This window comes from Salmo salar, chromosome ssa01 (assembly GCF_905237065.1).
Source record: "Salmo salar chromosome ssa01, Ssal_v3.1, whole genome shotgun sequence".
NCBI classification, from domain to species: Eukaryota; Metazoa; Chordata; class Actinopteri; order Salmoniformes; family Salmonidae; genus Salmo; species Salmo salar.
The window spans coordinates 23,667,141-23,680,097 of NC_059442.1; the positions used below are offsets into that span (position 1 = coordinate 23,667,141).

Consider the following 12,957-nt stretch of genomic DNA (forward strand, 5'->3'; position numbering starts at 1 on the left):
GTACCTTTCAATCTTAGTCACATTTTAGTCATTTCATCCTTCGTTGGTTTTAGTTATTATCAGTGTCACATCCTGACCAGTAAAGGGGTTATTTGTTATTACAGTTTGGTCAGGACGTGGCAGGAGGTGTTTGTTTTGTGGTTCGGGGTTTGTTGGTTTATGTGTTTTGTAGAGGGGTGTTTGTTTAGATTAGTCCGGGGTTTTTGGTTAGGTTCTATGCTGTGTATTTCTATGTCTGATCTAGGGTGTTTAGTTCTATGTTTAGTTAATTGGGATTGGGCCTTCAATTGGAGGCAGCTGTTTCTCGTTGCCTCTGATTGAAGGTCCTATATATAGGGGTGTGTTTGTTATGGGTATTGTGGGAGGTTGTTTTTGCATAGCTGTGTGTTGCCTGCAAGACTGTTTGTCGTCCGTTCGTTTTTTCTTGTTTTGTTTAGTAAGTGTTCTAATAAAGTTAAAATCAGCACTGAACCCGCTGCGCCTTGGTCCACTTCCTACGACGGCCGTTACAATCAGTCGCCTAAAAAACGTATAGTTTTAGTCACAGCCATTTTAGTCACATAATAGTTAATGCATTTTTTCTATTAAATAATGAATATTTAGGTTACTTCCTCCTCACCATCATGTGCACATTCAGATAGCCTTGTCCAGTATAGGCCTACTATCCCCTCGTATACATTAGCTGGCAACATTGATATTGAGGCAGATTGTAACAAATGCCAGCCATAATTAACCATATAGGCTATAAAGCCATGGCTACTGTTTAAACATTTTACAGCTCTAATTTTCTCCATATCATAACTGTCAAGGGGTTAAATAACAGTGGTTTCCTTGAAAAGGGGAGAATTTGAGCTTTACAAAAATGCCAGAACTATTACTGTACTCCTGATATTCAGCAAATAGAATTTATTCTTCCCATACGATAAAAAGCAACCTGCAACTCGTATTTGTGGACCATGTTGCCAGAGCAGCAACACAGCTGAATGAATAACAGTGCGCATGGGAAAATAGAGATTCTGACGTGATCAAATAAAAACTAGCCTAGATGAAAGTAAGAGAAAGTTAACATTTTGTTTCTAGTTGAGGTTAGATACAAGTGTCCCGGCTTCACATCAGTTCAAAAGATTGACGAGTGACGGAAGTGACCGCCTGGGAGCTGTGTGGGAGAGCTGGGCAGATCAGATCAATCAACCACAGAACTGAACATTTTCAATTCTGACAAAAAGAGGATTGCAGGGATTGATTGGACAAAACCAATGAAAAGGAGCTTCATGTCAAATGTTCTTGTTTTATAAAAATTTCATAGACTTAAATTAAAAGTAATTTGTAATAGTTTTTGTTATTTTCAAGGGTGTTTCGTTATCGTCATAGTTTTAGTCAGGAAAAGTAGGGTGGTGAGAGTATATATTTTTTGCCATAGTTGTTTTTGACGAAATGAACTCTGCTTCCCACTGGTACTGAGGGACCTCAGATGGGCAGAATGTCCATGCACTGTCACTGTCAATCAATTACTGGCTAACACTCTTGCCTACCGGTAGTCTAGGAGACAGTTTGTAGCCGCTGGCACATCTGTTTGATATTCAGAGCCGTTCACTGGTTTTATCTCACTGCTGCCATCTTCCCACGATCCAGCTACCAGACAAGGCACAGTCCCCTGAAACTATTCTGGGTTCAGATGAGGTAGAACACTGACGGATGGAGAGAAAGAAGGGAGGAGGAAGGTAGTAGGGTGTATTTGTTCCTCCCTCCCTTCTTCGTGACTGATGTGTTAAGACTGGTCTGATCCAGGAGGAGAGAAGCAGAGTACTGGAGGCGGCGTGGTGGTGTATCAGTACGGCAGTGTGTCAGAGAGGGCTTCTCACAGCTTGTTTGATTAGAGGGCTGTGGAGCAGACTGCTCTCTCTGTCTCTCTGCAGGATTAGTCTGACACCTCTCACTGCCACAGCTCTGAGGGAAGCACCATTCTATCTGCTGTGACAGAAGACACTGGAATTGGATCACACTTCTCACAGCTATGACAGACTCTGTGGTGTATAGACCCTACTGTTTGAAGAATGTCTATACATTCAATGGGATTCTGTATTCCTGTAACTGTCTCATTGTTAGTTCATTCATGATGGTGGTGCCTGATAATGGGATTTTTAAAAAGGGCCTTGTCTTTTATTAATAGAGGGGCATATGGTGTATCACCTCAAACAGAAATGTGCCTACATGAATGTATCTGGGCCACTTTAGGGGAATCTTTTATTTATCTTTCCCTACTTTGGCCTTGATTACATTTCAGTCCACACGTGTGTGTGTGTGTGTGTGTGTGTGTGTGTGTGTGTGTGTGTGTGTGTGTGTGTGTGTGTGTGTGTGTGTGTGTGTGTGTGTGTGTGTGTTTTGCCTGTTCACTGGGCTTTCCTCCATTCTGCCCATTTCCCCATGCGGAGTGAACATGCTTTGGTCAATTAATTTGTGTGCACTGTGCAGAAGCTGGCTTTGGTGTGAGATGGTCTGTTCTTAATGTCGTCCCATGGCAGCAGAAGTAGACACCTACCCCTCCAGTGCCTCAGTCAGAGTCGCCTCCACACACAGACACACACACACCTCTACCGTTTCATTATCCAGGCTTGGCTTTAAAGATCACGGGCCGAGTCGACCACACTCACGCCCCCTGTTCTGGGAGCAGCTGTGGTCCTCTGTGTCGCTGCCAAATGGCCTGGGCCGTGTGTGCAGCACTCCGTTCAGTTACAGGCAGCGCTGTGGTCCAGCCAGCATAGGCAGCCTTTGAAGTGTGCGCTAATAACCTCTCCTGGGCAGCAAGAGGAGAAGAATGAGAATGTGGCACTCTGTTCCAATATGGAAATGGTTAATTATCCATACGAAGCAGCACTCTTAGAATAGGCTACCCCTCTCTCATAGACATTGAGTTTGGCTTCAAAGGGTGGATGTACTTTAATGTAGCTATTTCAGGAGTAATTGGCATGTGGAGAATTGGCCCTCCCTCCATGACTAAATTGCTTTTGGGCATGAAAATAGCATGAAAATGTTTTCACTTTGTGGTATATAATTTTGCTAGACTATATTATCTCTTGCCCTGCTTATCTCAGCCACTCCTATGGTTTTCTTTAAGAAGTAAGGAGAGAGTGTGAGGGAAGAGAGAGGGGAGGGACGGAAGAAGCGAAAGAGCACAGCCATGTATATGTATGGTTCTGAGAGAGCGAGAGGGGGGAGGGGACAAGGAGAAAAGGAGTACACTGAAGCTCTGTATGTAGAGTGAACTGTCGTCAACCCCAAAGCCTCTAGTAGGGATTGTTCTCAGTGATCCACACAGTACATGTGTGTTGAGATAAAAGAATGGAGGAAATGCCCCTGGAGGGAAAAGTAAAGTGTCTAATGTATGCAGATGCTTGTAATTTCAGACGGCTTGATGCCCTTTCGGGTACTATAGCTTTTAAGACCTTTGTGGTCCGATCAAGGTACAATGCTATTTTAATGTAAACAAATTGCCAAGACTTTCAGCACGCTTCTAGGGAAGGACATTCAACAAGCACGGCACTTACACACATGACTGATTGGCTGAGAGAAATTGGGGATGAAAAGATTGTGGGAGCTGTTTTGTTAGACTTCAGTGTGGCTTTTGACATAGTCTGCTGCTGGAAAAACGTATGTGTTATGGCTTTACACCCCCTGCTGTATTATGGATGAAGAGTTACATGTCTAACGGAATACAGAGGGCATTATTTTAATGAAAGCCTCTCCAGCATAGTCCAGGTAGAATCAGGAATGCCCCGGGGCAGCTGTCTAGTCCTCTTACTTTTTTTTCAATCTTTACTAATGACATGCCACTGGCCTTGAGTAAACCCAGTGTGTCTATGCATGCGGATGACTCAACACTACATACGTTAGCTACTACAGCGAGTGAAATCACTACAACACTTAACAAAGAGAGCTGCAGTTAGTTTCAGAATGGGTGGCAAGGAATAAGTTATACAGTGCATTCGGAAAGTATTCAGAACCCCTGACTTTTTTCAAATTTTGTTATGTTATTCTAAAATTGATTAAATAGTTTTTTCCTCATCACACAATACCCCGTAATGACAAAGCAAAAACAGTTTTTTTTTGCAATTTTAAAAAGTATTCAGACCCTTTACTCAGTATTTTGTTGAAGCACGCTTTTGGCAGTGATTACAGCCTCGTCTTGGATATGATGCTATAAGCTTGGCACACCTGTATTTGGGGAGTTTCTTCCATTCTTCTCAAGCTCTGTCAGGTTGCATGGGGAGTGTTGCTGCACAGCTATTTTCCGGTCTCTCCAGAGATGTTCGATCGGGTTCAATTCTGGGCTCTGGCTGGGCCACTTCATAGACTTGTCCGAAAGCCACTCCTGTGTTGTCTTGGCTGTGTGCTTAGGGTCGTTGTCCTGTTGGAAGGTGAACCTTCGCTCCAGTCTGACATCCTGAGCGCTCTGGAGCAGGTTTTCATCAAGGATCACTCTGTACTTTGTTCCATTCATCTTTCTCTCGATCCTAGTCTCCCAGTCCCTGCCACTGAAAAACATCCCCACAGCATGATGCTGCCACCACCATGCTTCACCGTAGTGAAGGTGCCAGGTTTCCTCCAGACGTGATGCTTGGCATTCAGGCCAAAGAGTTAAATGTTGGTTTCATCAAACCAGAATCTTTTTTGTCATGGTCTGTGAGTCCTTTTAGGTGCCTTTGGCAAACTCCAAGCGGGATGTTGTGCATTTTACTGAGGAGTGGCTTCAGTCTGGCCACTCTACCATAAAGGCCTGATTGGTGGAGTGCTGCAGAGCTGGTTGTCCTTCTGGAAGGTTCTCCCATCTCTACAGAGGAGCGCTGTCAGAGTGACCATCGGGTTATTGGTCACCTCCCTGACCAAGGCGCTTCTCCCCTGATTATTCAGTTTGGCCAGGGAGCCAGCTGTAGGAAGAGTCTTGGTGGTTCCAAACTTCTTCCATTTAAGAATGATGGAGGCCACTGTGTTCTTGGGACTGTTAATGCTGCAGAATTTTTTTGGGCACCCTTCCCCAGATCTGTGCCTTGACACAATCCTGTCTCGGAGCTCTACGGGCATATCCTTTGACCTCATGGCTTGGTTTTTGTTTTGACATGCACTGTCTACTGTGGAACTTTATATAGACAGGTGTGTGCCTTTCCAAATCATGTCCAATCAATTGAATTTACCACAAGTGGTCTCCAGTCAAGTTGTAGAAACATCTTAAGGATGATCAATGGAAACAGGAGGCACCTGAGCTCAATTTCAAGTCTTATAGCAAAGGGTCTGAATACTTACGTAAATAAGGTATTTGTTTTTTTTAAATTTGCTAAATATTTTAACTTGTTTTTGCTTTGTCATTCTGGGTATTGTGTGTAGATTGAGGAGGAAACAATGTGCATTTAATCCATTTTAGAATAAGGCTGTAACAAAATGTGGAGGAAGGGGTCTGAATACTTTCCGAATGCACTGTAAATACTTCATAAACTAAAAGCATTGTATTTGGGACCCTAAACCTCAACTAAACGTGGTAATAAATCATTTGGAAGTTGAGCAGGTTGAGGTGACTGAACTGCTTGGAGTAACTCTGGATTGTAAACTGTCATGGTCAAAACATATTGATTCAACAGTAGCAAAGCGCTGATCTGCCTTTTTAACAACCCTATCAACAAGGCAGGTCCTACAGGCCCTAGTTTTGTTGCATCTGGGCTACTGTTCAGTCGTGTGGTCAGGTGCCACAAAGAGGGACCTCGGACAATTACAACTGGCAAATGTACACGTAGAGCTAACATTAATAATATGCCTGTCAATGTCTCATGGGTGAAAGTGGAGGAGAGATTGACTTCATCACTACTTGTTCTTGTAAGAAGTGTTGACAAGCTGAATGCACTGAGGTGTCTGTTTTTAAGCTACTAGCACACAGCTTGGACATCCATGCATACGCCACCAGAGGTTTCTTCACAGTCACCAAATCAAGAAAAGACTATCGGAGGTGCACAGTACTACATAGTATAAAATGGAGAAGGATGGATGAATTGAGGAGGTTGGATTGGACAAAGCCTGTGTTTACTGAATGCTGGTCGCCAAGGCTGGGGAGAGAGTTGAAAATTATAGATTCCCTATTTGAAAATGTTTGTTTCTAGTTTCAACTCCTTGTTAGGCTTTAAAGGGCAGTCACGTTGTTGCACTTTTCAAAACAGTGGCCTTCGAGTGTGGCCTTCGATGGGTAGATTTTGGTTCTGAAATGCAAGCAAAGTAGCAAGCTAGACCTCAGGCATTTTACTGTGGTAGAATATGACTGTGGCTCCATAGGGGGAAAGCATAAGAATCTTAACCTTTTGCAGTGAAGAGTAGCCTATAGCTTACATGGAATCCAATCCATGGGTTTACCTTTGACGCTCCGAGCATGATTTTAACCTACAGTAGTAACCTTTGCAGTTGGCTGAATGTCTCTGTAAGACCACGGCTGCTGTGAAGACAGGATCTTCCATCTAGATGACCCTGAGGTCAACATATATCACTGACCACCAGAGACCTCCCAAGAAGTGAGCAGTGGCAAGGGGGCAGGTGGCCATGTCTCATGGTGGTCTAACAGAATTGAGCACCCTGATGCTTGTGAATGCTCCTCTTAAGAGCGACGAGTCAATTAAAGGTTTGAGGTGTTGGAGGGTGTGTGTGGGGGAGCATCCCAGTCCTTGGAGATCCTAGCTGTTGTAATCCTAGCTGTGTGTATGTCATCTCTTCCCTTCCAAATTCCTGTGTCACTATCGTGTGTAAGTTTCTTCCATTTCGATACAGATCTTTTTTATGTTTTCTGATTTCAGGAAGGAAGTGCAGTATGAAGATTAAACATTTTGTTTTTATAACGAAAGCAGTCCAAAACAACCTTTGTCATTCGTCTTTCGTCTCAGAAACATGAATTAGGCTATTTCAGTGTACTGGCCAGTCTTTCAGATCTAAGCCTGTAACACTAATCATTAAGTCAGTGTATTTAAACAGGGTGCTTACGGCACTCTGAATAAGAAGCCTGTTATGTCAATCACAGCTATTTAGAGGATTGTGTGCATGTCTGTGCATGTTTGTTTGTTTGCTCCTCTATTGCAGTGATCCCTGAAAAATTAAAGGAGAACTGCACACTCAAGGAGCTCAGATACAATAATTTAATAACTTAATATATGCAGTGATTCCTCATGGCCTTGGCTGAGACTGAGGTCTCATGGGAGAGGGGGAGTTGGCTATAGGTAATAGTAGTCCTCTGCTTTGCTCAGCTCCAACTGTTGTTCTGTCCTGAGCCTGAGGCATTTAGTCAATCTGGCCTTATACAGAGACCGAGGGAGATGGTCCTTGAGCTGCTCACAGCATATTCTGGAGTTAAAAGGCTAAAGAAATGAAATGGCAGGGCTCCTATTCGTCTCATTATATTACAATATTAGATTCATTGAATGTCATTGTTTCATAGACCAGAGGGGGACCTACAATAACAAGGACACTAATAGAATTTCAAATGAACTTTTTGAAGGAACGGTTATGTAGGGAGAGGAGCCTTTTGATTAAATGTATCTGATTCTTACTGGTTTGATAACGTTTTTAATAGAGCAGACACAAAAGCTCTTGATGTGCCAATCCCTTCTCTGCATGTACCAAAGTTTGTCCTGCTGTATTTGCCCAATGTCTGGATAGATGCCTGGTTTGGCAGATTTTCACATTTTAAGGTGACTGTCCAAAGGCTGAAGCTAGGTTTCCATTGAATTGGCGACAGATTTTCAGAAAATATGCGCAGTTTCCTAAAAGTGGTGATTCCACCAAACTGACTTGTTGCGGATACAGATCAGTGCATGATGACTAGTGCACACAAAATGTACTTTTTCGCTTAAGTTTTCATGTACAGAATAAAACTCTAATGTTCAATAAGTGTTCCCATCGCATTTTCAACTCTACCAATAGTTTTATCACAAAATCTGTTGCGTTAAATAGCAAATGTGCTAAGTATATTTGTATCGTGGCAAGGAAACAAAACACAAAGCAGATTTTACTTATTTATAAAAACAGCCTTAATGTTGAAAATAAACATAATGTTCTCATCCAGAGTCACATTTATTTATTTCCAAGCTATAGTACACAATATTTAACATAGAGTGTGGTCTGCTTCATGTTTTCATATTTGCCATCCCAAAAATATTGTGATTCTGGTATTGTCCCGGCCCTAAAATGTGCCTACTCTAGTCTTGGCATGTGCGCTGTAGCCAACAGCTCACAGATAGTGTGGGTAGGCTAGTCTACATGATAAGATTATTATGGTTAAGAGCGAGAATATTTTTATTCGATTATCATGTCAACAGAATAAGACCCTCTATTTATTGGAAAGGAGCATCAAATTCACCACCCTGTGAAGCTCATTTAAGCAATAATGCATGCGAGTCCATGTGTTTTGACATGGACTCAAGTGTTTTATTGCTTTTATACAACGGGTTGCCAGTTAATCCCCTTTTCTGACAGCCATTCCAGAAAGCACTTCACTGCCCAGTTGGGTTGTCTTGATGTAGCTTTTTCATTTCTCTCTTTTTCTATGTCGGCTATAACGGCGCTACTGATTTCTGCATGTCTAATGTTAATGTTAGGCTCAGGTTGCTGGTCCACTTACATTTACATTTTAGTCATTTAGCAGACGCTCTTATCCAGAGCGACTTACAGTAGTGAATGCATACATTTCATTAAAAAAATTCTCCGTACTGGTCCCCCACTTGCTCTTCTTCTTGTTTCATTTCTTTCATATCCTCCTCCTACTCTTCTTGTTGGCGCCATTCTTCAAATGTTGGTGGATAAAACAACTTTAAAATCGTCCATGACGAGTTACAGGTGCTAAGGCTAGTAGTGGTAGTGCATTGCTAGGTACGGACAGGCTCTAAAAATGGGAATTCCAAACCACCCGTTGCATAACAACATAACTTATTTATTCTGTAGCCTAATAAACTGCATGGTTTCCCTAGTCGTAGTGGGAGGACCGCACACCATATCATTGCGATATGATGGTTATTATATCAATATTTGCGCATAAAGGTGTTTCCATTAACATTTCTCATAATTCATTTTACCGACACAAAAAGATCCCACCATGTCGAACGAACAAATTCTGTTGTCATTTATACAATTGTTATGACTTTACTAGCATAAGAACTGAGGATGGAAACGTGGTTAGTATGATAAACCTTGGTCTGAGACAGTCTGCTTCTCTACCGTCCCGTCCTCCTCCCCCCCCCAATCTAAGGAATGGTCACACACAACCATAGTACAGTTCAATGGCCTTTGGAGGATTTTACACAGAAACTGGTGAAGCAAATTAAATGACCTAAAACTTTAATCATAAACTCTGTTTCTAGATGGAAGAACGTTGGGCCATCAGTCTGACCTGTCACCTGTATGTCCCCTGTACCTGTCTCTTCTCACCTGTGTCCTCTTTCCATAGAGCTGCCAGAGAACTGGACAGACACACGAGAAACCCTGCTGGAGGGCATGCTGTTCCAACTCAAGTACCTGGGCGTCACGCTGGTGGAGCAGCCCAAAGGAGAGGAGCTCTCTGCAGCCGCCGTCAAGAGGATTGTTGCCACGGTCAGCAACACACACACACACACACACACACTTGACCTTCTATACTCCCACTCATCCTCTCCCAAGGAGTTCTGCACCTGATCCCCCCCAAAATGCAAAATCCATTCTATATAGATTCCCTGACCTTTAAAGGCCCTTTTGACAATTTTCCCAAACATACAGTGGATTGTGATCTATTCCTTATATTTTAATACCCGTACCACCACAGTATAAAACAGTCCCATTTATTTTCCCATTAAGTTGTTGCCTTCATTTGAATCAGATGCGATTAGTACTGATGCATCTGTGTGTTGCTTTGGCCAGGGTTATTATACAGTAACAGAAAGGCTTATTGTTAAGAAATCTGTCAGCGCCACACTAATTCAATTAGGGAACGCTGATCAGGCCCAGGGCACACAGGACAGAGTCTCATAGGTGACTCACTCTGCTCTATGTCGCCACCCTGACCAGACTAACAAGGTCCTGACAGTTAATACACTAGGTAGTGTTGTTTTGGACCCAATACTTATTGTATTGACTGGTTGAAAGCAGTATTTTAGAGAATGGCTTAGATCTGCCTTGAGTCTTTCTACTGCTGTCCTTCTCCTTTCCGGGTGTAAACAAACTCTGCCCAAGGCTCTCTGTCCACATTGTTAAGCACCAGAGTGGTGTTTGTGTGTTCTAGAACTCTAACAAGCTGTTTGTCTTGACTCTGTGTGTTAGGGATATCATTAGCAGCTGAGGGGTCTGGATGCATCCCTTCAGACTATAGTATGAAGTTGTCTAATAGATCTGTTTCTCCAGTATAATGATGCGTTGTAGCTAGGAAGCTGTGATCGGCCCCCAGTGTTTTCTGAATCGTGTGTTTTGTTTCTCTGAGGGAAGGGTGTTTTGGCTAGGGCGTGTAGGTTTGATTAATGCCTGCTGGTGTCAAGGCTATGTTTTGGACAAGTTCTGTGTCAGCACTGGAGGAGGTAGCAGAAGTGTAAATGGACAATCGAGATGTGTACTTTTAGCACAGATTTGCACACTGGTAAGTGTCACAAATGTTTGTGATTGCATGAGTTGATTTTAAATATTTAATATTGTCTGTCTGTCTTTCTAGGCCAAAGCTAGTGGCAAGAAACTCCAGAAAGTGACATTAAAAGTGTCCCCTCGAGGAATCATCCTCTACGACTATGCCTCTAACCAGCTGATCGAGAACATCTCCATATACAGGTTAGTGCTCATGTCTCCCTCTTTGTTTCTCTCTCTCTCTCTCTCTCTCTCTCTCTCTCTCTGCCTTTCACTGACGGAGAAGAAGATGTACTCATGCTCTGGTTGTGAGCAGCTGAAATGGGAAATTCTATCAGGCCAAGTTCATCATTTTTTTACTTGCAAAAAACAAAGTTTTTTTCCCACCAGAATCTCCCTTTTCTTCCAAGACCCTCTCATCTATCACATTGAGCCTAAAAGTGTTGATTTGCGGTGATCTCCTCTCCCTCAAGAGGCCTCTACAACATCTGTGTGTCTGAGCCCTCACCTGGGGTGTGAATACTGACAAACGGGCACGCACGATAGCACACACGCTCAATTTCACCTTTCGAAAACAGTGTGACTTGTAACTGCTTAGGTCAAACTTCAGTCACTTGTCTAACATTCCACATTTATGAGGAGTGGAGTTTTAACTGGGTCTCAAGGCCAGAACTTGGACCACTCTCTCACAGTAACAGAGGAGGGGTTGGCAGAATCACAACCACGTCGCTCAACTCTCCATCATACTGAAGCACTAACTATCCAGTTGTGACCCAATGTAATGGTGTTGGTTAAATTTAAAGCAAATGGTTATTCACCAGGGTCCTCCTCTCCAGGCATCTGCTAGAGAAGATGAGCGAGCAGGAAATGAAATGGATTTACCTAGACACCCAATTTTACAATGCTCTCACTCGAACATCTGTCGGAAATCTCACAGCGTCACAATGGGCTTTTATAGCAGAATCCTTTTACACGTTGCATTTTTATATCACTGAGTCGTTAGTAAACTAGACATTTTATCTCTGCAGTGATGTTGACAGTTTGAGCAGCAGTGTACTCGTGTGGAAGGGAACAGGGAGGGCAGATGGTCATTCATTATGCCCGTCATCCCACTGCTCTGGGTCCCCATCCGACTGGCCAAACCACCTGTCAATCAGGTCTTGGGGTGATGACGTCACCAATGATGTAATTTCTCTAAACATCTGCAGAACAGAGCATGTTCCAGGGGCCAGCATTAGAGAAAGAGCAGAACTGTAGTTAAGAGTCCAGGTCCAATCCAATAATGCTAAAACACCACAGGCCCAGGTGGGCTAGGCGGACACAGCAGGCATCAGTCTTTATGGCTGACACGAATGGAGCCTAGGTACGCTGTGGATCAACTACAGATAATGTCCTCAAGTTAAAACTCTCCGCCTGGATCTTTTGAGTGGCTCCCCACCCGCACGCTATAGTGTGTGGGCGGAATCTGTGTGGAATGTGTTGGGTTTATTTGATGTGGAAATTTAAGGGTTTAATTCTGATTGATTGTAGTGTGCTTAAAGGCTTAGTGAAGATGTTGTGTGATAGCCTTGCCCGATCCACGGTGACTCTTAGATTTTTAGGTTTTATTCAAACTAGTTTGTCTCTCTGTGATTCCCCCCTCAGGATATCCTACTGCACAGCAGACAAGATGCACGACAAAGTGTTTGCCTACATCGCCCAGAGCCAACAGAACGAAACCCTGGAGTGCCACGCCTACCTCTGCACCAAGAGGAAGGTGGTGAGTCCGTGCGTGTTGTGGGCCCTCTTTCAAATAGTCTCCCTCCAAGGGGGGTTTGTGAATGATTGTGCCACTCCCTGTTTCCTTCCCCTTGTTAATTTAGCTCTGGTCCAAAGGCCACACTTGTAATGAAAAGGAGAAGTTGAACTGCGCAGTAGGGAACAACACCTAGGATAATGTTCCCTCGTCAAGTAGGCCCTAGTTCTGCTCTCATCCGTCACCAATGAATTTTCGTCTCCCCTCTTGAAACACTTAGCCAACATCTTGTTTGTCATACTTATTGTGTTTATCTCTCTCTCTCTCTCTCTTCCCCCCCCCCCCCAGGCCCAGGCAGTGACGTTAACAGTGGCACAGGCCTTCAGAGTGGCGTTTGAGTTCTGGCAGGCCGCCAAAGAAGGTAGGCATGGTCACCCCAGACGACTAGAGAAGTGTGACGGCTGCCTGATATTCTTTGAGCATAACCGTTCTTATCCTCCTCTCTCCCTTTCCTTCCCCCCCTACTCTTTCACCGTGTTGCCTCTTCTCTTTCAGTACACACTTCATTCTCTCCTGTTCACATGCAATGCGTGTAGCTATTCTCTGCAACAGCTGCATGAGAG

The 12,957-nt window shown here is 43.5% G+C and overlaps 1 protein-coding gene across 3 annotated transcripts in view; it reads left to right on the forward strand.

Moving 5' to 3' along the window:
* LOC106579967 (low density lipoprotein receptor adapter protein 1-B-like) overlaps positions 1-12,957 on the forward strand; it is a 75,498-nt gene that overhangs the window by 32,695 nt on the left and 29,846 nt on the right. For all 3 annotated transcript variants that reach the window (XM_014160569.2, XM_014160478.2, XM_014160652.2), the window contains exons 2-5: positions 9,464-9,606; positions 10,691-10,803; positions 12,244-12,358; positions 12,683-12,755. In XM_014160569.2, coding sequence (XP_014016044.1) covers positions 9,464-9,606; positions 10,691-10,803; positions 12,244-12,358; positions 12,683-12,755 — 444 coding nt within the window. The remainder of the gene's footprint in view (positions 1-9,463; positions 9,607-10,690; positions 10,804-12,243; positions 12,359-12,682; positions 12,756-12,957) is intronic.